Source organism: Pteropus alecto, unplaced genomic scaffold, assembly GCF_000325575.1.
Source record: "Pteropus alecto unplaced genomic scaffold, ASM32557v1 scaffold139, whole genome shotgun sequence".
In the NCBI taxonomy this organism is placed as follows: domain Eukaryota; kingdom Metazoa; phylum Chordata; class Mammalia; order Chiroptera; family Pteropodidae; genus Pteropus; species Pteropus alecto.
In genome coordinates, this window is record NW_006443567.1 from 4,257,320 (window position 1) to 4,284,386 (window position 27,067).

Sequence of the window (27,067 nt, forward strand, 5' to 3'; positions counted from 1 at the left end):
ATGGCTATCGTCAATAACTCAAAATCCACAAGGGTTGGCGAGGATGTGGAGGAAAGGGAACCTTCAGGCACTGTTGGTAAGACTACAAATTGGTGCAGCCACTATGGAAACCAGTCTGGAGGTACCTCAAAAAATTAAAAATTGAACTACCTTTTGACCCAACTATTGCACTTCTGGGTGTTTATTCAAAGAAAACCAAAACAATAGTTAGTAAAAATTTATGCACCCCTACATTCATGGCAGCACTATTCACAATAGCCGAGACATGGAAGGAACCTAAATACCCATCAACAACAGACAATTGGATAAAGAAATTATGGTTCCTTTATGCAACAGAATATTACTCAGCCATAAAAAATGAAATACTACCATTCACAATAATCTAGAGGCTATTATGCTAAGTGAAATAAGTCAACAAAAGTCAGAGAACGACAAATACCATATGATTTTACTTATATGCAGTATCTAAAGAACAAAAGGAACAATCTAAACAACAACAGACTCACAGATACAGAGGACGATATGGTGATTGCCAGAGGAGAGGGGTTTGGAGGCCTGGGAGAAAAAGGTAAAGGGTTGAAGAAGTACAAATTAGTAGTTAAAAAATAGTCACAGGGATATAGAGTACAGCATAGGGAATGTAGCAATAGTATTGTGATGGCTGTGTGTAGAGCCAGATGGGTGATAGAGTAATCGGGAGGATCATTTTATATAAATGTCTAACCAATGTACTATATACCTGGAACTAATAAAAAGTGACCTTTCCTCTTACAAAAAGATCAATACAAATGAGATCAAATTTAGAAAACATATTTCTAATTAAATGAAGAACAGACAGAAATTTTAACTTTAACATTGATTTCTTAATTATCCACTGACTGATTAAAAGAGAAGAGGAAAAGAACATACCAAAACAAAAGATCATTCTAAATTGTTTTAGTTTAATATTTTTTTGTTTTAGTTTAAGTTTAGAATCAACCAACATGTATTTCTTGAACTTCTGCTGCAAGCTCAATCCAGGATTTTGCTATTTCATTTAAAATACAACAGTGAGTAAATTCAGCAGCAAACTCGCCACATTCAACAAATACTGTCAGTCAGACAATATCCATTTATCTATTAATTAACATGCGCTGCTTCCCCATTTTGGCTATTGTTAATAATACTAAGAACAGTGGTGTACAAGTATATTTAAGTACCTGCTTCTAATTATTTTGTATATAGGCCTAGGAGTAGAATTGCTGGATAATATGGTAATTTTATCTTTACTTTGTTGAATAACAGCCAAACAGTGTTTTAGTAGTTGCAAATGTTTACATTCCTGCCCACAATGTAGAAGGGTTCTAATTTCCCTAAAACCCCCCAATACTTGGTATTTTCCTTTTTTTTCTCTCTGACAACAGCCATGAAGTGGTATTTCATTGTGGTTTTGATTTGCATTTCCTTCATGGATAATGATGACAAGCATTTTTTCATGTGCTTATTGACAATTTGTATGTCTTCATTGGAAGAATGTGTATTCAGATACTTTGCCCATTTTTAAATTTAGTTATTTCTTTTTCTGTTGTTAAGTTTTAGGAGATCTATACATATTCTGAAAATTAATCCCTTATCAGATGTATGTTTAAAAATATATTCTCCTTGTTTCCATAAAATGACAGAGTATATAAATGATATGCTGGCCCACTCCCATGACCACTTCAGAATTATAACTAAACCATCATTGAGAATTGTCTGAAGTTTAGCTGAACATCGGTCCTATAACTGAGGACATACAGAAAAAGCCACATAGAGACTGGTAGGAGGGGCACAGACATGGAATGGGCTAGCTATACACCCGTCTGTGGTAATTTAAAATCAGGAGGGATATCCAAGCTGCAGAGATCATCTCTGAGGAATAAAAGGTCCCAGTCCCACACCAGGCTCCAGAGCCAAGAGTTTCAAGGCCAGAAAGAGAAGTTTCCATAACTTCTTTATGTTGTGGCTGAGTGAGATAGAGGGCTGCCGAAGTACCAGGCATTCCTCTTAAGGTTCTAAGAACAAACTTACCCACTGACAGACTCATTCATTAAGAGCTCCAGCACTGAGGTATCAGCTCGAAAGGTGCCAGGGACATACAGGGTGAAACTGAACTGTCTGGCTTCAGGGCGAGTGCTGGAGGGACAGTTTTCTCCAAGACAGAAGTGCTGGCAGAAGCCACTGTCCCTTTATTGAGCCTTCCCCACACCCAGCCTGCAAACGTAGGTGGTTGTCATTTATGAGTTTCCATCAACCTGGCTAACATTGTCTGCCCCACTGTGGTGATTCCCTGAGAACCTACACCACACAAGCCACTTTCAGTGGCTTTTTCATGCAAATGGCCTGTCTTGGCTCATGCTATGGATTTTCCTAAAATCTCTCAAAAGTTCACAAACCCAAAACAAGCAGCATCTGGACTCTATGTACCCCATAATTCTTGCTAAGCAGCCCCAAAACCAGCACTAGCAACAGGCACAAGCACTAGCAGCAGCCAGCCTCAGTATGCAGCTCAGTCTCTCCCAGATACCTCCAAGCCCAACACAAGTGGAAAATACCTGCAGAAAACTTTGTAACTCATTCCAAGTGGCCCTAGGCAGGGCACAAGCAATAACTGAGCTTAACTTGCACAAGAGCTTCTCTCAAGAGGCCCCAGGCCAGATTCAGACCACATCAGAGCACCACCCAACCACCTCCACAAACAACACATTCAAAGGGCAGAGTTGGCATTCACTAGAGCCCCACTAAATCAAGTCCTCCTTCGTAGGGTCAGCTCCTGCATAATAGCTCCTGGCTGCAGTCATGGTCAGTTCACACAACGAATTAGACTTAGTTTCAACCATTCCCAATGATGTTCCAAAGGCCATCAAGGCTCAATTACAACAGGAGAGCACACACAACACACACGAGAGACACACCTGGAGAACACAGCTAAGGTGACCAAGAAGACTATGCCACTAGGCCCCATAGGAAATCTACTACATAAAGCAACTCTATCAAGACCAGAGACATAGCAGATTTACCAAATACATAGAAACAAACACAAAGAGGCAGCCAAAATGAAGAGACAAAGAAACATGTCACAAATGTAAGAACAGAACAAAGCTCCAGAAAAAGAACTAAACAAAATGGAGACAAGCAATCTACCAGATGCAGAGTTCAAAACACTCCTTATAAGGCTGTTCAGTGATCTCAGTGAGAGCTTCAACAAACACATAGAAAACATAAAAGAGAACCAGTCCGAAATGATGAATGCAATAACTGAAATGAAGAATGTCTTAGATAGAATCAACAGCAGATTACATAAAGCGGAAGATTGAATTAGCAATTTGGAAGATAAGGTAGCAGAAAACACCCAGAACAGCAACGATAAAAATAAATGAGGATAATTTAAGGGGCCTCTGGGAAACTTCAGGGGTACCAACATTCAAAACATAGAAGTACCAGAAAGAGAAGAAAGAGAGCAAGGAATTGAAAACCTATTTGAAAAATTAATGATGGAAAACTTCCCTATCCTGATGAAGGAAATAGACATACAAGCCCACGAAGCACGGAAAGTCCCAAAAAAGATGAACTCAAAGGGGCCCACACCAAGACACATTAAAATGTGTCTTGAGGAGAGAATCGTAAAAGCAACAAGAGAAAAGCAGTTAGTTACCTACAAGGGAGCTCCCATAAGACTGTCAGCTGATTTCTCACCAGAAACTTGGTAGGCCAGAAGGGATTGGCATGAAATATTCAAAGTGAAGAAAATTAAACACCTACAGCCAAGATGACTACCCAATAAGGCTATCGCTTAGAATCAAAGGACAGTTAAAGAGCTTCCCAGACAAGAAAAAGCTAAAGGAGCTCATCACCACCAAACCAGTATTACAAGTAATCGTGAAGGGACTTCTTTAAGAAGAAGAAAATAAAAGATAAAAAATCTGAATAATAAAATGGCAATAACTACACATCTATCAACAATTAGTTTAAATGCAAATGGATTAAATGCTCCAATTGGAAGACATAGGGTGATTGAATGGATAAGAAAACAAGACCCTTACATATGTTGCCTGCAAGGGACTCATTTCAGACTGAAAAACACCCAGACTGAAAGTAAAGGGATAGAGAAAGATATTTCATGAAAATGTACACCAGAGAAAAAATAGACTTTAAAACAAAAACTGTAACACTAGACAAAATAGGACCCAGTAATTCCACTTCTGGGTATTTATCCAAAGAACCCCAAAACACTAATTTTAAATTTCAGATGCATTCATATTTTCATTGTAGCATAATCTACAATAGCCAAGAGATGTAAGTAACTTGGGTGCCATCATTAGACGAATGAATAAAGAAGTGATACATATATGCAATTAAACATTACTCAGCTATTTCAAAAGTGAAATCCAACCATTTGCAACAACATGAATGAACCTACGGGGTATTATACTAAGTGAAATAAGTCAGACAGAGAAAAAGAAATACCATATGGTTTCAATTACATGCGGAATCTAAAAAACAATATAAACAAACAAAAGAGAAACAAATTTATAGATACAGAGAACATTTTCATGGCTGCCAGATAGGAGAGGGTTTGGGGAGGTGGATGAAAAAGGGGAAGGAATTAAGATGTACCATTTGTTAGCTACAAAATAGCCATTAGGATGTAAAGTATAGCATAAGAAATATAGTCAATAATATATAATAATTATTGGGTACTAAACTTATTGTGGTAATCACTTCATATGTTATATCAATGTCTAACCACTATGTTGTACAACTGAAACTAATATAATATTCTATGTCAACTGTAAATGAAAAATAATTATTTTAAAAGGAGAAAATGTTTTTTCCTGTTTTGTGGGTTGTCTATTAACTGCGTTGATAGTGTTCTTTAATGAACAAGATTTTTTTATTTTGATGAGGTTCAATTTATCTAATATTTTTTCTGTTGCTCATGTTTTTGGTGTCATATCCAAAATGTCATTTCCAAATCCAAGTACATGAAGAATTAACCCCATGTTTTCTTCTAAGTGTTATTTAGTTTTATCTCTTTCATTTACGTCTTTGATGTATTTCGAGTTATTTTTTCATATGCTGTAAGGTAAGGGTCCATATTAATTCTTTTTTTTTTATGTGGATATCCAGCTTTCCAAGTAACATTTGTTAAAGACAATTATTTACTGATTAATGGTCTTGGCACCCTTTTGAAAATCGATCATATAGGTGAGGGCTTTTTTCTGGGTTCTCTAACTATTCCATTGTTCTATATATCTGTCCTCTTGCCAGTTCTACACTGTTTTGTTTACTATTGCTTTGCAGTAAACTTTGAATTCAGGAAGTGTTAGTCCTACAACTTTTACAAGATTGTTTTGGCTATTCAGGGTCCCTTGTAATTTCGTATGAATTTTAGAATGTGTCTATTTCTGAAAAAAAAAAGCTGTTTGAATTTTGATAGGAACTATATTCTGTTTTTGGATTGTTTACTGTTTATATATTGAAATGCAACATATATATTTTTTTGTTTTATTGCCTTTTGTTACTACTTTATTTCTTTTACCAGGAAACAATAATAGGGTTGTTCAGCACTCTAATTCATTTGGCTGTCCATCTATTTGTGAATGACCATATACTTTATCATACAAGCCATGATACTTCCTAGAAAGGGGGTGTTTATCACACAGGGAAGCAGGTGTTAATTTGAATTTTCCAGAGAAAACCAGAATGTATGGTCAGTCTATCTACTAAAATATATATAGACAGTTTCAAATTTTTGTAACTCTCCTACATCACTTAACTACTTTTACCTTATGCTACAGTAATTTATAAACATATTTTATATCCTAAACCAGTCTTCTAGCTCCTTGAAGATAAAAACAATTCCCCACTGCCTTTGTATCTCCTAGTATCTAGCACAATGACTTAAACGTAGTAAATACCCAAAAAGGGTCTGTTGATGAATGATGACCATACCCACAAAATTCTTCTGACTAGGAACTTCCCACACACAACTGCTAGTAGTAAATAAAGAGGACGTTATCTATGACCTAAGGTAAATAAAACAATAATATGGTTTAAAAGACTGTCTTCAAACAAGGTCTAGAACTCAACCTTCCATACAATGGAATCCATCAAGATGGTAAAGTCATTTCCAATTTGCACAAAGATTACAGAATGCTATTGTTTTTCATTAAAAATTTAAAGAAATGGCTGGTTATGACTTATATCCTCTGAAGTCACCTCCAGTATCAACAATTTATTTGAGGATTTGGTATAACAAGTGAGTTCTACAGGGAATGTAACGTTGTCCTTGGGCATTTAAAAACATATCCAGGAATTACACTAAATGATAACCCAAATCATATGCTTTACTGTTCTATTAGATCCCAAGTGATGTACTATATGTGTTTTTTCCTTTAGATGATGAATACAAAAGAATCAAGTTTTATCCCTACCTCACACCATATTTAAAAATTAACTCAAATCAACTATCTAAATGTAAGAAATAAAACTCTTAGGAGAAATACAAGAGTAAATCTTTATGGTCTGGGATTTTGCATATCCACACTTGACTGATGGGAAAGTAAAATGTTGCAGCCATTTGGAATACAATGTCACATCAAGCTGCAAGTGTGATGTTTAATTATGATCATAATTATCCTGGATGAACCCCAGTTTTTCTTTATAAATCTTAGTAGTAATAAATCTGGTTTTGTTATCTGTTCAGTATATGATACCTGTTAAGGGGAATGTTTCTTCACAATTCTTGATGTTTTCTTCCATAGGAGGGAGTTCAATTAGTGTGACCCTCCTACACCCTTTCCATCTCTTCTCAAACCGAACTGTAGGGTAGGTCGAGTGACTTACCTGTTTAATAAATCTAGGGAGAATAAACTAGATATGCTCGGCCTAGAGCCTTCTTCTTTCTCCTTTTTGAGTAAACCTTCCAATAGAGTGCTCTTTTATACTGTAAATTCTCTCTGGGCAGGCACATTGTCCCTGGCCCATTGCTGCCATGGATGAACAGGCAAGTATCTCAGTGAGCTTTTACTATGTAACAAAACAATTCAAAATTTAGTGGCTACATTAGTTGTCTGGGGCTGTTGTAACACAGTACCACAAACTAGGTAACATAAAACAACAGAAATGTATTCTCTCACAGTTTTAGAGGTTAGAAGTCTGAAGTTAAGATGCCAGCATGACCACACACTCTCTGGAGGCTCTAGGCAAGAATCTGTTGCATGACTTTCTTTAAGCTCCTGGTGACAGCCACCAATCTTTGGCATTCCTTGGCTTATAGAAGGAACACTCCAATCTTTGCCTTCATAGTCACAGCCATTCTCCCTGTGTGTCTGCCTCTGTGTTTCTTCTCTTCTTCTTATGAAGACACCAACCATATTGGATTAAGGGCCCACTCTACTCCAGAATAACTTCATTGTAACTTACATCTTAATTATATTTTTAAAACCCTATTTCCAAATAAAGTCACATTCACAGGTGCCAGGGGTTAGAAGTTCAGTGTATCTTTTTAGGGGACACAACTCAACTCACAACAGTAGCTTTAAATACTAAACATTATTCTCATGATTCTATTGGTTACCTGGACAGGATCTTCTGATCTAGATTGGCTCAGCTGGGGCTAGATGGTCTATTATAGCTTCACTCACATGTTTGGGGTCCCATCTGTGACAACTGAAGTGACGGGTACAGCTGGAGCTTCTGTCAACATGATCCCTCATCCTTCATGTGGTTATTCTCATGTTGATGTAAGGTTTCCCAGCAGCAAGATGGGGAAAGTTTCAATGTGCAGAAATTTTTTCAAGTATCTGCTTTGTCATATTTTCTAATGTTCTATTGATCAAAGAAAGTCATATGACTTAGCCCAAAGTGTGGGAGGGGAATACTAAGGGAGGTATGAACAAACTGGGTCTCTTACTGCAACAATCTAGCACAGTAAGTATATCTAGTTGTGAGGTTCATCATTCATAGTTCCACATACCTTCAGATATAAGCCATGTCCTCTAACTTAATTGTTAATGGTAATAAAGGTGACATTATGGTCTCTACGTGGTACTTTTTCATCTTTTTGCTCAATTGTTTTTTCAAAAATAGAACGAGCTATTTATTGGAGTCCCCACAACTTCATCACCCTTTTCATATCACTTCTAAGAAGTTATAACATCATTTATTCATTCAACAAAAAATTATTGTGAATCTATTATATGCCAGGCACAAGAGATGTGGTGAAAAAACAAGACAGTCTCTACATTGAACAAGCTTATATTCCAATCCCCAGTTTAGAGGTCAGGTGATAGTAAAGCCAAATAGCAGCTGAGTGTGGAGAGAGACCTAATCTCCTTCCCATAGAGGTTTGCCGTGATCCCTCTATTATAGACAATATTATTTGCTGGAAAAATTAAAGTTCCTCAATTTACAGCTGCCCATTAAGTTAGATGTATCTTTTCTAATACTTTCAAAACCCAAGCTGTTGTCCTTAGTTGAAGAAGTTGATCCTACCTATACCCAGGGGGCTTGCAGAAATAGAAAGAGGGCATTTATTTTTTGTCAGAATGAGGGACACTTTAGTAGACAGAAGCCAGTGCTAAATGCCCTGCAATGAGCAGGATAGTCATGCACAATGAAGCACTGTCCACCCTAAATTTCAACAGTTCATAAAATTTTTCTGCCCTCCCATAAGAGGAGAGGTAAGTTTTCCTAATAAGCTGTATACTATAACTTAACTATCCAAAAGAGAGTCGTCTTCTTCAACAGAGTCCCATTGGGAAGTTACACTCTCATTCCAACTATAAATTCAGTAGTTTTAACCTTTTTTTAAAAAAAAAGTATTGCTTTGAGAATTAATGCCCCTCTCCCTCAAGAATTTTTGTGGCTTTCTATTTTCTTTCTTCATTCCTCTCAATGGTTAGCAAACATTCATGCTTTGGGAGTGGTTAAAATTTATGGAAATATCCAAACACCGGGAGATAAAGCTGGGTGACTGTTTTGGGTTCAATGAAATATGTCTAAAAAATGACAATATTTTTTTTTCTTGTGGCTTGTAAAATTACTGAGAAGTGGAAAAAGCTAAAAAGTGATATTATATGATGGTTATATCAGCTCCTGAATAATCAAGACTTTGCCATCCTTGCTGTTGGAGTTAAGATGACCACCAAATAGTCACATTACAAGTGATTTTAATTTTCTTATTAATATACCCTGGGATTTCCTAAATTTTCTATAATTATCATGTATTACTTTTATAATAGGAGGAAATCAATTCAAGTCATAATATAATAATTTTCTCACTATGTTTAATTTTTCCTTTCCCACCCTACTTCTTTCCTTTTCTCAGGAGAAAGGGACATACCATCCTGAGGGCTCACAATACCTACCACTCACCACAATAAGAAAGTGACTTAATAAAGTAGGATAAATGCATTCATTGGGAGATTACACAGCCATAATACAATCATTTTGAAGTCTGCAGAAACATGGAAGCATGTATGTGTAACACAGAATACTAAGTGAAAAATTTAGATTATAAAATAGTAGTTACCTAATAGTTGCAATGATGTAGAAACATGTATATGGCTAAAAAGTCTTCAAAGATAATAGAAAAAATGAAAATATTAGTCATAGCTTGCATGGATTGTGGGTGGGTTTTCTTTTGTCAAAACTATCCTGCATATTTTTCTATCATCTTTTCACTTATAAATATTTCAAATGTAAAAGGAAGATATCTGTGTTCATTATATTTATTCCAATTACCCCAATCATTTTTGAAATTTAAAAAATGCACAGTGATTGATAACCCAATGTTAAATTAAACAATACATCTGTGAAGATTTCAAGGATTCATTTTATGCAGAAATCATTAGTTAGTAAAATGTAATGTCTTATCCTGCATAGTCTTTCCATTTCACCTTCTATGGAAAACATTTTCTTTGTTCTCAGTATATCTGGATAGGGGCTGATTGTTTGTGAAGTACTTTACATTTATGGTTATTTGAAAAATAAATTAAGAGATCAAAAATGAAGATGTGGGAGTGACATCAAAACATGGCGGAGTGAGAGACGTCCCCAGATCGTTCCCCTTGAAACAACAATACGCTGAAAATCTAAATCTCAACAAAAAACACCCAACCTTCTTACCAAGATGTCTGAGCGTGGGATCTGTGCATAAGAGCTACCACTGTTCCGAAAAAGATCTGCAGCTCTTGAAGACTTTGTCATATGGAAAAATGTGAAGCCAGCTGCTTTAAAGATAATGGAAAATAAATCTGGGAAATATGGCTAAAAGATATAAATAATAAAACAAAAATGTCAATGGTTATCTAAAAAACAATGAAGATGCAAGGCTTTTGCCTAATTTTTTGTTGTCTTCCCCTTGAGGACTTTAAATACTTTAAACAATACTCTGAAAAAATATAGGCAGACATGACTGATTTTGAAAAGATCAAAATCCAAGTCAAATTATTATTCGTTCTCAGTATTATCAGAGGTATGGTTTAATTGCGAATGAACTAAGACAATGACTTCTAAATCCCATTTTTCAAATTATCACTAGCTTTTTCCCTGTCTCTGAGATTTTGTAATAGTGCAAACTTTTCAGCCTTTATTTTTCTCTACTAGGACTGCAAATAATTAGAAATGGATTTTCTTTTAGTGTAATTTACTATTTGAAAAGAGTCAAATGGTAATATCTCCATTAACAAGGAAGCTATGTGGCAGACCCACATTTTGCTGCCAGAAACCTCATTACCAAAGGTACAGATAATATCCAGGATAAGAGACTAAATCCAGAATGTGGATTCCCTTTGGGCATGCTCCTACAAATCATTCCCCATTTCTCACCAATCTCAGACTATAACTCCTCAGTCCCTTATCAAGGTGGCAAGGAGGCAATGACTTCTACTTTGGCATACTTTCTCACCATACAAAGACCTCAAGCTGAAACTCCTTTTCTCCTAGGTGCCACTATCCTTGCCCAGATGCAAACTGATTGCCATTTCCCCTAGTGCCCTCTATGCCCAGGAAGACTGTGTAAAAGATGTTTTCTTTACTCATTCATTTGACAAATATCTATTGAGCATCTACCATGTGCCATGTTGTCAGATGTAAATGCAGGTGTTCTGGATCTTAACATTTATAAGGATATCTTTAATAAAAAGAATACCATAAAATGTAAATACAAAATTAAGTAACAAAACGAATACTTACTTAGAAATAGAAGTCACAACAAATTACAAATTTTTTAAGTTAAAATTTCACAAGCATTATAAAATTTATAAAAATAACATACTTATATTTTAAAATATTTTTATTTTTAATTACAATTGACATATATTGTATTACCTTTAGTTGTACAATGTAGCAATTAGACATTTATATAACTTACAAAGTGATCACCTCCGTAAATCGAGTACCCATTTGACACCATACATAGTAATTATAATATTAACTATATTCCTTATGTTATATCCCCATGACTATTTTGTATACTTATATCCCCATGACTATTTTGTAACTACCAATTTGTACTTCTTAATCCCTTCACCATTTGCATTCATTCCCCCAAAATCCCTCCCTTCCAGCAACCATCAAAATGTTCTCCTTATCTATGAGTTTATTTCTTTTATTGTTTCCTCATTTATTTTGTTTTTAGATTCTACATATAAGTAAAATCATATGGCATTTGTCTTCCTCTGTCTGACTTATTTCATTTTTTATGCAGATGTTATTGCAGGTGGCAAAATTTTATTCTCCCTTATGGTTGAGTAATGTTTCATTGAATATATCTATCACTTCTTTATCCATTCATCTATTAAAGGAAACTTAGGTTGTTTTCCTATCTTGGCTATTGTAAATAATACTGCAATAAACAAGGATATGTATACCTTTTCTAATTAGTGTTTTGGCTATCTTTGGAGAGATACTCAGAAGTTGACTTGCTGGTTACTTTGTCTCTTGTTACGGCCTTTGTTTTAAAGTCTATTTTTATTCTGGTGTAAGTATTGCTACCCCAGCTTTTTTTTTTTTTCTATTTCCATTTTCATGTAATATCATTCTCCATCCCTTTACTTTCAGTCTGTGTATTTTCCAATCTAAAGCGAGTCTCTTTATGTAAGAGTCTTGTCTTCTTATCCATTCAGCCACCCTATGTCTTCCAATTGGAGCATTTAATCCATTTGCATTTAAAGTAATTGTTGATAGATGTGTAGTTATTGCCATTTTGTTATTCAGATTTTTTATCTTGCCATTTTATTAATAATATTGCCATTTTATTATTCAGATTTTTTATCTTTTATTTTCTTCTTCTTAAAGAAGTCCCTTCACGATTACTAGTAATACTGGTTTGGTGGTGATGAGCTCCTTTAGCTTTTTCTTGTCTGGGAAGCTCTTTATCTGTCCTTTGATTCTAAGCGATAGCTTTGTTGGATAGAGTCATCTTGGTTGTAGGTGTTTAATTTTCTTCACTTTGAATATTTCATGCCAATCCCTTCTGGCCTACCAAGTTTCTGGTGAGAAATCAGCTGACAGTCTTATGGGAGCTCCCTTGTAGGTAACTAACTGCTTTTCTCTTGTTGCTTTTACGATTCTCTCCTCAAGACACATTTTAATGTGTCTTGGTGTGGGCCCCTTTGAGTTCATCTTTTTTGGGACTTTCCGTGCTTCGTGGGCTTGTATGTCTATTTCCTTCATCAGGATAGGGAAGTTTTCCATCATTAATTTTTCAAATAGGTTTTCAATTCCTTGCTCTCTTTCTTCTCTTTCTGGTACTTCTATGTTTTGAATGTTGGTACCCCTGAAGTTTCCCAGAGGCCCCTTAAATTATCCTCATTTATTTTTATCGTTGCTGTTCTGGGTGTTTTCTGCTACCTTATCTTCCAAATTGCTAATTCAATCTTCCGCTTTATGTAATCTGCTGTTGATTCTATCTAAGACATTCTTCATTTCAGTTATTGCATTCATCATTTCGGACTGGTTCTCTTTTATGTTTTCTATGTGTTTGTTGAAGCTCTCACTGAGATCACTGAACAGCCTTATAAGGAGTGTTTTGAACTCTGCATCTGGTAGATTGCTTGTCTCCATTTTGTTTAGTTCTTTTTCTGGAGCTTTGTTCTGTTCTTACATTTGTGACATGTTTCTTTGTCTCTTCATTTTGGCTGCCTCTTTGTGTTTGTTTCTATGTATTAGGTAGATCTGCTATGTCTCCCAGACTTGGCAGAGTGGTCTTATGGAGTAGGTGTCCTGTGCAGCCCAGTGATGCAGTCTCCCTGGTCATCTGAACCAGGTACTCCAGATGTGTCCCTTGTGTGTGCCCTCCTGTTGTAGTTGAGCCTTAATTGCTGTTGGCACATCAGTGGGAGGGGTTGACCCTAGGCTGATTGTTTGTGACGACTGGCTATGACTACAGTGGAGGAGCTATTGTGCAAGGCTGATCCTATGAAGATTAATACTATAGTGAAGCTCCGAAGACTGCCAAGTTCACTTGGGTGTGTTGTTTGTGAAGGTTGTTGGATGGTGCTTTGGTGTGGTCTGAAGCTGGCCACCAGAAGTGTTGATTCTGGGGCCTCCTGGAAGCATCTCTTATGCAGACCAAGTTCAGTCACTGCCTGAGCCTCACCAGGGGCCACTTGGAATAGGTGATCTGCAAGTGTTTGCCACTGTGCTGAGCTTAAAGGTGCCTGAGTGGTTAAGCTGCATACTAATGCTGGCTGCCACTAGTGGTGCACTTGGTGCTGCTTAGCAAGAGGTATGGGGCATGCTGAGACCAGATATTCCTTTTCTTGGGAGTTTGAACCTTTTGGAGATTTCAGAAAGGTCCACAGCTTGAGCCAAAACAGGTTTTTTGTATGGAGAAGCTACTGAAAGTGACTTGGGTGGACCTACAAGTTGGGTAGGGTGTGGTCTCAGAGAATTACCAGAGCAGGGCCAACCATGTTAGCCAGGATGATGGAAAATCAGGTATGATGGTTGCTGGTGTCTGCATGCTGGGTGGGGAGAGGACTCAACAAAGGAACAATGGCCTCTGCCAGAACCTCTGTATGAGAGAAAGTTGTCCCTATAGTCCTTACCCTGAAGCTAGACAATTCAGTTCCTTCCTCTATGCCCCTGGTGCCTTTTGAGCTGCTGCCCCAATGTTGGAGTTCAGAGTCAGTGAGTTCATAGACAAATAAGTCTGTGTGCAGGCCCTTTAAGAGAAATGCCTGGAACTCCAGCAGCCCTCTGTCTCACTCAGCCACAATCTTTGCTGGTTTTCACATCCAGAAGTTATGGGGACTTCTTGTCCTGGCCCTGGAACCATTTGCTGGGAGTCTGGTGTTGGCCTGGGACCTGTTGCTCCTCAAGGGGCACCTCCATCTCCGAGATATCCCTCCAAATTTTTAACCATCACAGGTGGGTATAAGACCAGCTCGTTTAACCTCTCTGCTTCTCTTACCACTCTGGATATAACTTCTGTGTATCCTTAATTATAAGACTTCTGTTCATCTAGACCTCAGGAGATTCTCGATGGTTGTTCTGTAGTTTAGTTGTAATTTTGATGTGAGCATAGCATTTATCTACACTGCCATCTTGACTGGAAGCCTCAACATAATATTTATGTTAACTGCTTGACACATATCTTCATTTTCTTCACTTTGTTAGCTGCATAATCTTTATCTTTTCATATGACAGTGATTTCATAATATAAATTTCCATAGAGAAAATAGAAAGATAATTCAATTGTTTATCTAGTATAAGTGATAAAAATTTGTTTTTATCAATATTCATAGGAAAGTTTCTTTCATCATCATAACTCTTTATTACTAATATCATGTAAATATAATTTTTTTATGAAAATTTGAGGAAAACTTTATTGAGTTTCTCTCATATATGACCTGTTAATTTGGAAGAGTTTTCTTTAGACTAGTTTCTAGTTCTACAAATTTCAACCTTGTTTCTCCTGCATTAACCACACACTTCCAATGATGGGCACCATGGGACACATTCATATCAGGTTATGACTTCCAGGCCTACGGTTCCACATAATGGTGCCAGGTTAGATGGCACAGTGAACAGTATTACAAGCCATTCCTACCCCTGACAATTAGCGGTAACATAATTATACCCCCAGGTGACTGCAAACAACATAAATATATTCCATGAAACTCCAACTAAATGTATCCCCACTTCTACAAATTTTCAGTCATACAAGATGAATAAGTCCTAGAAATATAATGTACAGTGTAGTATCTATAGTTAACACTATACTGTATGCTAAAAACTTGCTAAGGTAGATCTTATATTAGTGTTTTTATCACAAAAATAATAATAAATAAAGAGACAGGAAGAAAACTTTTCAAGGTGATGAATATGTTTATGGAATAGATTATGGTGATGGTTTCTGCAAACTCATCAAGTTGTACACATTAAATATGTAGAACATTTTGTATGTCAATCATACCTAGAAGGGAAGTGGGATGGAGAAGAATTTAAAATGGAAAGTGGCAGCGGTCTTAGCCATTTTCAAATTTTGCAAAAACAAGACCACATACATTGCCTTGGGAGAGCCCATGTAAATGATGGGCCCTGAAGTTTATTCTTAATTTGCTTTATGGTAAATTGACTACTGCTTATTGTACATATAACATTTTCTGCCTCTGTCCACTGAAAGGGCCTAGAAACATTAACACCCCGGCAGCAATAAGTACACTTAGTTCCCAGATCTCAGTGTTTTAAATGGCATTTTCCAATAAATGGAGAAAAATAGCTGATTGTAGGGCTGGGAAGGGAAAAGCACATGCTGAGTCTGGGATATCTTGGTATGCCAGAAAGTAAGAAAGTGTCCTCAAAATAATGGGAGCATGTCAAAAATACACAGGAGCCTACTTGAAATGGTTCCTATTGACTAAATCTGAGATAATTTGAGCATCAAAATAAATAATGATTGTAACATGTTATAACCCATTTTATAAAATAAAAATTCATGAGACTATGTGTTTTATAAATAATTAAGAAAAGAAAGTCATTCCTTACAGGAGAATTCCAATTGATAAAAGTAGAAAGAATGATAGAATTAGAAAATCATCATTGAATACAATATTACAGTCTCAAAGTATCACACCACAAAATATTTATAACAAAGAGAAAATGGTAATTTTTAGTGGTGAAATCTGGTATATGCCATCTTAACCAGTGATTAAAGTGAAGATCACTAGTAATAGACAACTCAGTATGCTTCTTCATGTGATACATTGACAAAACCCATTACTTCTGTGAAAATACTTGGATATGCATTGCGAAATATTACACTAAGGAGTGGGTTGTCTACTTCATCAAACTAGTCTACTTAAAACACTACTACAATTAACTTATTAACTTTTTTGAGTGATGAGAGACCTGAAGGAAAACCATTTATAGCATAAAGGAGGTTAACATAATTATAATGATCAGTGTAAAAATACCGTTTCTCTCTTGACCAATTTTTAATCTTACAGAACTTCTCCAAGATCACCTGTACAATATAAAGTAAGCTATATCTATTCTGAGCTAGAGGTACTGGGTTTTGTAAATGAATAATGGAGGCGGGTAAAATATATTAATAAAAAGTAAAGAATGTGATTGTAGCAATAGCATTGGCATTTGCTTCCAAAATTCATTGATGAGAGTTTTAAAAATCTCAAGAATCTCTATTAAATACATAAATATATAAAAAAAAATCTATTTAAAAGTCTGCCAACAAGTCTCAAGTATCTAAGAGAAAAAGGCTACAAAATACCAACTAGTGATCTTGTGACTACTGTCATTATGCTCATTAATAATTTTCTCAAGAACATGATTGCATTACATCCACAGTGTGTCTGAGTGGAATGGGGCAAGAATGAGAAAATTCTCTTTAGAGGTTTCTCTTTTGGTTATAGAAGCAGAAACCTAAGATGAGACAGTAGCTTGGAACCCTATATCAATCTTTGCTAAGATGCCTGACTTGTAAAGATATTGAGGCTAAAGGGGTTGTCCCACCTAAGAGATTATGTGTGCTACCATACTTTGATTTTACAGAAACTGGTTAGTGGCAGAGTTAGGGCTTCGAACAGTCATTCCAAAATCCGTGTCTAGCCTTCTTTCTATTATGCCACTCTGCTTTTCTAATGCAAATAAATTCTTTTCATAAATCAAAAATTTCCTTTAAAATCCTATGGTACCTGCAGAAAAGTTTTAACTTCCCATGCCATGTGTAGAAGCTGGCACATGTACTAAGCAATGACAGTTAACATGAGCGCTATTATTAAGGAAAATGTTTTTGCCACTTCTTTCCTACCTCATTGAATGTTTGTTTACTCCCAAAATATCAATAAAACAAACTAAACAGAACTATCACCCATTTCTGGAATTCCATTTAGAAGGAAAGGAATATTACCAAAGAATAACATCAACGGAAACCCTAAGATGCTCTTTGAATACATAGCTCATCCAAGCCATATTACAAGGAAAATCAGGGTCTTTTGTATAAGAGAAAAATCTCTGTGAGAAATATGCAGAGGAATCATTTCATTTCTTTGCATCTGCCCTCCTGGTGGGAGGTATCAGGCCTTGGGTAGCCCAAGAAGCTATAGGAAGCATATTACAGAGAGTTTAATTTATTCAAAGGAAATCAGAATCAACTAATCAGAAGGAAGGGAAAATGCATTAATTAAACAGCTTTACTCATGCAGAAAAGCTGCCAGCATGAGCATTTCAAATTACCTGGGCACACCTAATGCATTTGCATTTGCCTGGAGAAATGCGTTCTGCTCTACAAAGCCACGAACATTTCATAATTCCATTTGAGTGAATAACAAAAGGGAATTGACAGCCAAGAACCACCTTCCACACTTGGGGGCTATAGCCTTTTCCTAAGAATTTTTAGCTCATGTAGAAATTATCTTCTTGACTAGATGTGGAGAGAGGAAGTTTAAAGTCTTCAGTAAAGCAAAGGGCTAAAAAAGAATCCCCCTCCTCCCTACACCCCCAACAAAGGAGGCGGGGCCTTTACTGGCAGGAGACTAACAGCATTCCTTTGTTAGACATTAGCATAAAATAAGGCAGTAGAAATGGATGTCCATCAACAGAATTAGAAGGAATTAAGTAAGTTTTAAGAACAAAAGGTTTACTTCTTTAAATTACAAGAGTTGAGAAACAGCTGGGAATGCAATTTCTTTTTCAGAGTAAAAAACTACAAAACGGTTTAATGTAATTATGTTTCAATATAATTTTATTATTTCAGATTGAATGTCTGTAATCATTCTAACTAAAATAACCCTATAGGCAATAAACATATGTATTTATATGTTTTATCTTATCATTTTTCAATTCAGGTTATCCATCAAATAGCCCAACATTTTGGTATTTACACCTGAGAAAGCTTTCCAATATTGTTACAAGTATATGGTATTAACCAATGATATCTACCTTTAACTCTTTTAAAGGTGCATTACGTTCTCTATTGCTTTGCTTTTGTACATCACACTTTTCTATTCCATTTTGCACAAGAAAATATGCTACAATTACTAGTAGGCTTTATTACTCTGGATTTTTATAGTATAGAAAAATAGAAATGACCATTAGAAAACTTCTCAGAAGTTTCTTTCTACTTCACAAGGGAAAACAATTTGAAATCCAAAAGAACTATACTAAAACATGAGAAATACCCAACTTTGGTCTGTTTAATAGATAATACATGAGATTTACCTAACTTTGTTCTAATTTAATATATAATGCATGTAGTTTTATACTCAAAGAAAATTTGTATTTGTTGTCAAAACAAGAGGCCCATGAAGTAGGAAACAGACTCGATAGATGATAGATGATAGATAGATAGATAGATAGATAGATAGATAGATAGATAGATAGATAGATAGATAGATAATAGATAGATAGATGATAGATAGATAGATAGATGATAGATAGATGACCCATAGATAGATGATAGATATAGATAGATGATACAAGAGGCCAAGTAGGAAACAGACTCGATAGATGATAGATGATAGATAGATAGATAGATAGATAGATAGATAGATAGATAGATAGATTTCCTTAAAGTATATGATTTCTCACATAGCACTTACTAAAATATTCTGTAGTTTTGCCTAAAATGCCTTATCTGTGTGAATTTGAGATCATGCTTCTAACCATACTGATTGTCTCAGATCTGCCTGTAAAAGTGCATGTTAAAATGATCAAGACTAAACCATAAATACAAATGCTGGACATTTTTTTCTGGATCAAAAAGACTAATAGAAGTTAGGTAGAAAGTAGGTATATATTTCAGAGGCCTGAGAAAAACTTCCCATCTAGATTGTGAACGTTTTTGGACACTCAACTCTTTATTTTCACACAATCTAATCATGTTTTATGAATCTCTTTTAATGCACTCCTCTAACTAAAATAAACTGCTTTTGTGGAATATCTTTCAATGAATTCCTTTGAATGCAGTCATCATTTGCAGTAGATAACAGACAATAACTTCAAATACTTAAAGTGAATGGCTGCTTAAATTGCACTTTGGCAGGACACTACTGACTTTCTAATCTAGGTTTCAATGCATTTAGGATCTTCACCTAGGAAATAATATTTAGCAATTAATTATACTACTTTATAAATGTTCTGGTAAGGCAGGTCTGTGATATATGAATGAAGGTTTGAATATTCAGTTTTAAATATCCTGACAAAAGAAACTACAAAGGCATGTCACTGATCTAATTAATACTTGTTTGCAAATTCCTTAAAGCTATGCTTGAATTATAATAGGATTTCTGTGGCCCACAGAAACAAAAGGCGTAAACTGTCTTTTCAATTGCAAACTTTGTTCATTTATTTCATTGCTAGAATAATGCAAACTTTAAGACATTTTTTGTTAACTGATTTCAAGTCTTTCTTACTAATTTTTTTTTCCAAGAGACAAGGATAAAGTTCAGAGTAAAGTCGAGCTTCCTCCCCTGAAAAAAGGTAGTTTAAAGAAATTTTACTAAATCATCTCCATCAATTAGGACCTGCCATTTGAATTAATTCTAGTGCTTGAGGTATTTTAACACCCCTACAGATATGTATAATTCAGGAAGATAGACATAGGTATTTAAGAATCTCAACAGTATTTTCTCTAAACGTTTGCAATGTAAATATAATCAAATGATAGCAACATCTTTCATGAGTTTGCATAAACCAAAATATCCATATACTTATTTAATTTCCTAATAAATATTTACCTAAAAATATGAGAGAATTAAGGTATTTCACTTGCTGTTATAGTTATTTATAAAGAACAAAGTTAGGGTTAAATAACAGGTGCTAGATAAAATTTGAATAAATAGCCAAATGGTCAAGATAAAGAATGAAGGATGAGAGGGGATTCATCAGACAAGAGAAATGAGGCAAAAGTTGAAAAGAAGTGCAGTAAAGGAAGAGAAAATGATATTCGTAACCACAAATTTGGTCATTTCTCTCAACTATTTCAGAAGGTTATTTCGAGTTAAAAAAATGATTTTATTAGTGTTGAATTCAATCCCTAATTTACATATATGTATGTCCTGTAAAAATGTACTACAGATGTCCAAAAAAGTCGATGTTAGTAACAAAGTTAACTTTTACTCACATATACTGTAACAAATTCTACAGACTATTAATGTGGACTCTTTCCTCTTAACCTGCACTCTTTCTAAGCCCAAAGTCACATTACCTTAGTTAATTCAGAAGTTAATTTATCTGTTCCAGATTGGAGACTGAGAAGACATGACAATATCAAGGAGGAAAAAGTTTTCCTATACTCTCTTAAATTACTCTTCAGGGGTGTGTGAATTAAACTAACAAAAGACAGATTAACAAGAGAAAAAGCATGCAATTTTTATTAATGTTTTACATCCATGGGAGTTCACAAAAAAAGAAGTGAAGCTCAAAGAAGTGGCTAGACTCTGGGGATTATATACTATTTTAACAAAAGAAATGGGATTGGGGCTTCAAGGAGCAATAAATCATGGAGAAATGCCTAAGAAATATATGGGAGAACTATTGGAAAGTAAGGGTTATTTTAGGGTTTGTTTTATCTCTGGTGATGAGTCTTTTCTTACTAATATAAGAGAGGGGGACACTTTCACAAAGAGAAATTTATGCTCCATTTTTAGACAGATAAAGGGAAAGTAGAGAACTCCTGTATTTGTTGATTCTCAGTTGCCTTCAGCTCAAAATAATCCTAATGCCAAAGTAACATAATTTGGGGTGGCATACCCTGATCATCTCCAACAACCAAATGTAATGTGGGTTCTGAAATTGGGTTCTGGACCAGAAAAATGATATTAGTAAGATAACTGGCAAAATTTACATCTGATATCTGACTGTGCAATATAGCCATCACCAACCACATGCAGTATTTTAAGTGTGCGTAGTCCAAATTGAGATACGCTCTAAGTGTAAAATACACATGGGATTTTGAGGACATAGCATTAAAAAAAAGAATGTACAATATATTATTAACATCAATTTCACCTGTTTCTTTTTACTGCTTAAAATATGGCTGCTGGAAAATTTAAGGTTACATAAATAGTTTGTGTTATATATCTATTGGACAGAGTTTGTCTAGAGCTCAAGGTAAGAAGTTTATACTTCATCCTGGGCAGCCACCATAGGTCCTTGAGTGGAAATCTGAGATTGGTGTTTTGGAAGAATAGTTTGGCTGTGGCTTGGAAGATGACTTGGAGTGAAAGCCATACTAACTGGCAGCAAATTCTGGGAGTCTAGGAGGGAGGTGATGCAGTTTTGGAGTAAGGTCATAGCTGTGGAGATGGAGAAGAAAATACAATCCAAGAGATCCTTAGCTTCTTCCAGACCTCTGTTTCCTTTAAGAAAACAAAATAATGACCCCAAAGGTGATCCAGAGATAGTCAGTGGTCACGGAAGAAGGTTAGTTCTTCTTGGGTTTCAAAAAGTGGGCTGCTTCTCCAGACTGGCAGGCCAGAATGACCCTGTCCAGTGCCTCAGGTGCAAAGCCCTTGCAGAGCCTCATTGTGTACAGTGTTCCACTAAGCCTTGGGAGTGACATTTCCACTTCAGTGGTCTTGGAGGACCAAAGAAGATAATTTTCAAACCTTCCTTACTAGGGTGTAGACTTGCTTGGGACCCATCACCCCTTTCTTTCTTTTCAATTTCTCCCTTCGGGAATGAGAATGTCTATCTTATGCCTGTCCCACCATTATATTTTGGAAACACATAACTTGTCTGATTTCACAAGTTCACAGGTAGAGAGGAATTTTGTCCCAGGATGAATCATACCTTGAGTATCACCCATATCTGATTTAGATTTAGATGGTATTTAGATGAGGCTTTAGACTTTAGATATTAGAGTTGATGCGAGAACAGGTTAATATTTGGAGGACTGTTGGAATGGAATGAGTATATTTTGATTGCAGGAAGGACATACATTATTAGGGAACAGGGGGAAAATGATACGAGCTAAATGTTTGTATACCCCTGAAATTCATGTGTTGAAGCCTTGGCTTCCAATTGTGACGATATCTGGAGGTAGAGCCTTTGGGAGGTAGATTTAGATGAGGTCTTGAGAGTGGGAACCTCATGATGAGATTAGTGACCTTATAAGAAGGGGAAGAGGGAGATCTCTTTCCAGGAGCACACACCAAATAAAGGCCATTCAAGCACACAGTGAGAAGGCAGCCATCTGCAAACCAGAAAGAGGGCCCTCACCAGACACCAAATCTGCCAGCACCTTAATCCTGGAAATTCCAGCCTCCAGAACTGTGAGAAAAAAGTTTTGGCCATTTAAGCCACCCAGTCTATGATCATTTATTATAGCAGCCTGAGCAGAAAGACACTAGCTAAATTATAAACTTCTTGAGGATAGATGCTATGTTATACTTTTTTCTATACTAACATATCTCCTATAAGAATGTTGGGCATAAAGTAGATGTTATCCCATAACTTCCTGGTTGATAGAATGATTACAACACATACTGTTTTCTGTAGGTTAAGTTTACGGCCTGTATCTATTTGTTTGTAACCACCGCTCCAAAATCTAAAATACTTTCATGGTTTATATCATGAGTAGGCACAATATTTTAATTGTTCTCACAAATGTTGGCTTAACATAAAAGAATCTAAAGGAAGGTTACACATGGTTGGATACTTGGCGTCAGGCTCTGACCTCTGCTCTACTTACTGGTTTTGCGATCTGAAGCGAATCATGTAAACCCTTAGATTTGTTTTTTTGTTTTTTTTTCATCTATAAAGTAAGGCTTATAATGACCTCCCTATCTCACATGGTCATTGTGGGCATCAAATGAGGTAGTATAGTGTATAAATAAAAGCATTTGACTTTTGCAATTAAAGAGACCAAGATTTGAGTCGAGAATCTGCCATTTACTGGGTATATAAACTTTATCAAATTACTTAAGTTATTTGTATCTCAGTTTACACATTTGCAAATACAGGCACAATAATATCTAAATCTCAGTATTATAACAACTTGAGGTATGAGGTACAGTGACTTGAGGTACATAAGGAGCTTGGCACATTGCCAGAGATATTGATGTTACTTAGGAAGTGATGGGTATTGTGAATGGGATCAGAGTGCCATGAACATGTGATTATTATTTGTTATTTATATTCACAAATTATTTGACATGGAAGCAAATAATTATTCTGGGCACACTGAATCATTGACTCATTTCTGCTAAATTCAAAAGAAATCTTCCATGTTAAAGTTTGTAAGCATTTGTAAGATTGGAATAGTGATCAGAAATGAACTCCATCTTCACACATAAACCCTTGATTATTATTTTTAAAGATTATTTTATTTTACTTGGAACTTTGAGAATCAAATAAAATAGCTCTTTTGTACGGTGTATATGTCTTTTAGCTTTAAATAAAATATTTAAATTGATTCCAAGAAAAATATGATTTAAAGTGAAAAATTTAACTGTATTTGTAGTCTGGAAAGGACTACAAATTTTCTACATTACTCTAACTCATCAAATCACAGAAGCATGACATGTATTAGTTGGAAGTGCTATTAGGGATCATCTGCCAAACTCCTCATTTTACAGATGGAGAAATTGTGGCCCACAAAGGAGAAATAGAGCAAGGTTACCCAGTTGGTGAAAAACACCAGGACAAGGTCCTCCATCTTCTTTGTATTGCACTGTCTCCTACTGCACAATATACCATTCTTTTTTCAAGACTGTGTATGACATAAGATATTTAGGAAAAGTTTTTTAAATGCATAACTTGATCTTAAACATACCAAGAAAAATCTCAGTTCTTTAGCCTATCTCATATGCTCATGAGCAGTCAGTCACTGGACAAAACCTATAGGAAGGAAATAAAACTGGTATCGATACATACCATTTGCATCTGAATGACCTCTCACACATCTCCTTCACTTGAATTATGTAACATGATATGCAGGTTTGTAAGAAACTTATTACAAATCATTTATATTAGCTGTCAAATCCACGTAATAGTGACGAAACAAATGTCTTTAGAGGATTGTGCATAAACTATCCTAGCATGGAAGCAGCCTCCAGTTTTCTCATTATTAAATCAGTAATAATATCAGTCACCTACTTACATTTATATTATCGAGTCTATTCAATTAGCATTTTTTCACTAGAATGCAAGTTCCATGAGAGCAGAGATTTTTGTCTATTTTGTTTACTGCTTCATTGCCTAGAACAACGTCTGGGTATATGAAAAGAAGAGCAAGTGGTATTTCCTGAATCCTTTTATTCTTATATGTTGAACTGAAGCCCATCTAGCAACATATAAAAATAAAAGTTTTATTCTTAGATTTTCTTCTTATCATGACTTAATTCAATATTAAAATGAGGCTGTAATGTAATTATGGCATAAAAATTAGTAAACTGTCCAAGATGGAACTATATACTAAATATTTTCTCATTTTCTCATGAACTTCTTGACTTCTAATAGCAGTTACAGAAATCTTTTCAGAACCTTCTTAAGGCAGTACTTTTATGACCCTTTAACAGAAATTCCAATGAATGAGGATGTGGATCTAGAACCTGACGATCTGTAAACTCACAACTTTCCTATAAATATTTTATCTGTCTCTTTAAACAGTGCAACTCATAATTATGAAAAATGTCTAATCATGTCTTTTATATATCACTTTATTATATCAAGCAATGAATTCTAAATGACTTCTAAATGAAGTCAAATGAATTCTAAACGTGAAGTAATAGAATGTTTAGCAAAACCACGAGAAACCCACAGAATGTAAATATTATTTATAAATAAGGATTTTAGTTCTTTTCTCTTTTTTTCTGACACCCGATATTACTAATGTGATCCATCTCATATAATCCCATCATATTTAAACTAGAAGCATAGGGTAGAACAAAGGGAAGAATTCTAAATAAGACAGTGCCGTACTTAGGGTGGAGACTGAAAGATAGAGGTAGGAGTGCGATGGAGAGATAGGAGGAGTAGCTTTGCAAAGCAGTTCATAAAGAATGGACTGTACCCCATCTAACAACATATAAGAATAAAAGGAAAAGAATACATTTTGTTATTGTTTAGAAATAAGATGAAATTTTAAAACCTTTCAAATGATAAATTTTGCCCTCACATTAGTACTCTGGGGACTATTAGGGCTACTCTTTTGTCTCTTCCAGTTGCTTTGAATGGTGATCAGCAATGCATGATCAGCCAAGTGCCATCAGCTCTAATGCTATCATAATATGCCAGCCAGAGGAGGTGTGAAGAGGAAGTGAGATTTGCCACCGCAAATGCCGTCTCATTAATCAATATCTGAGACACACCAGGACAGAACAAAATCTCTCTTCTTTCTGCATGCACTTTGCCTTTTGAGTTGTATTATTTGTATAATAAATTCTCCTTTAGAGCATGTTGGGAGGTTTCTAGGCAGATCAAACCTCCCCCAAAAGGGTCATGTTAATCACTATTTCAAATAGCAATCTTAAAATACATTCTAACATGTCTTCGCAAAGGTATAATTCAAATGATTACCTCATGTGTTACTAAGGAGAATCGGGTGGTGTCCTGTTTCCATAGCACTCAATTTCACAATGTTTTGCAAAACTGTTCTTTATGATGTCTTCCTTCAAGAGTAGCAATATCACAGCCATAACTTTCTAAATTTGGATCTGCAGTAATGACAGACTTTGAATGAATGTTTTCCTATGGTATGGGAAAGAAGCACAAGCTCAAAAAATTAGACTTTTCCCAGCTTTAAACTCTAACCTATACTAAGGTGACTTGTCTTCCTTTTGATCTATGTTAAATACCTAGCCTTTGACTGGATTGGAAGCTCAAAATTCACTCTACTTTCTTCACTTATCTGTTTGAATATTTTTACAACGATTACTTTTATAATCAGAACAAAATAGAAAAAATAAATTTTGAGAATATATATCTATATGTTCATGTTACTCTTTCAAGTTTTAGAATCTTGTCTAAAACTATCTGCTTAGTGAGAGCTGTGTTTAGCAGAGTGGTGTGGGTGGAAGCTTCAAGGAACATATAGTCAAAAGACACACTACACTATTGGTGTTTGCAGCTGCCGCAGTGCCTCTGTTGTTCTCTAACGCCAGCGAAGCCTATAGCTCACCGAGCTCCAGCTGAAGGGGAAGGGAGGTAAGTAAGGAGGTCTCCACAGCATGGCTCCTACAAGCAGCCTGCCCGCAAATCGACTGGTGGTAAAACACCAAGGAAGCAACTGGCTACAAAAGCCGCTCATAAGAGTGTGCCCTCTACTAGAGGGATGAAGAAACCTCATCGTTACAAGCCTAGTACCATGGCACTCCATGAAATAAGTAACCAGTCCTCTGAACTTCTGATTTCCAAACTTCCCTTCCAGTGTCTGGTGCAAGAAATTGCTCAGGACTTCAAAACAAATTTGCGCTTCCAGAGTGCAGCTATTGGTGCTTTCCAGGAGGCAAGTAAGACCTATCTGGTTGGCCTTTTTGAAAACACAAACCTGTGTGCTATCCATGCTAAACATGTAACAATTATACCCAAAAACATCCAGCCAGCACACCGCATACGTGTAGAACGTGTTTAA

At 35.7% G+C, this 27,067-nt stretch overlaps 1 protein-coding gene across 1 annotated transcript; it reads left to right on the top strand.

The window, feature by feature from the left end:
• LOC102888943 (histone H3.3-like) lies at positions 1-27,067 on the top strand. The gene is made up of 3 exons (XM_015598751.1): positions 1-76; positions 24,072-24,142; positions 26,681-27,067. The coding sequence occupies exons 1-3, from the start codon at positions 1-3 to the stop codon at positions 27,065-27,067; spliced, it is 534 nt and encodes a 177-aa protein (XP_015454237.1).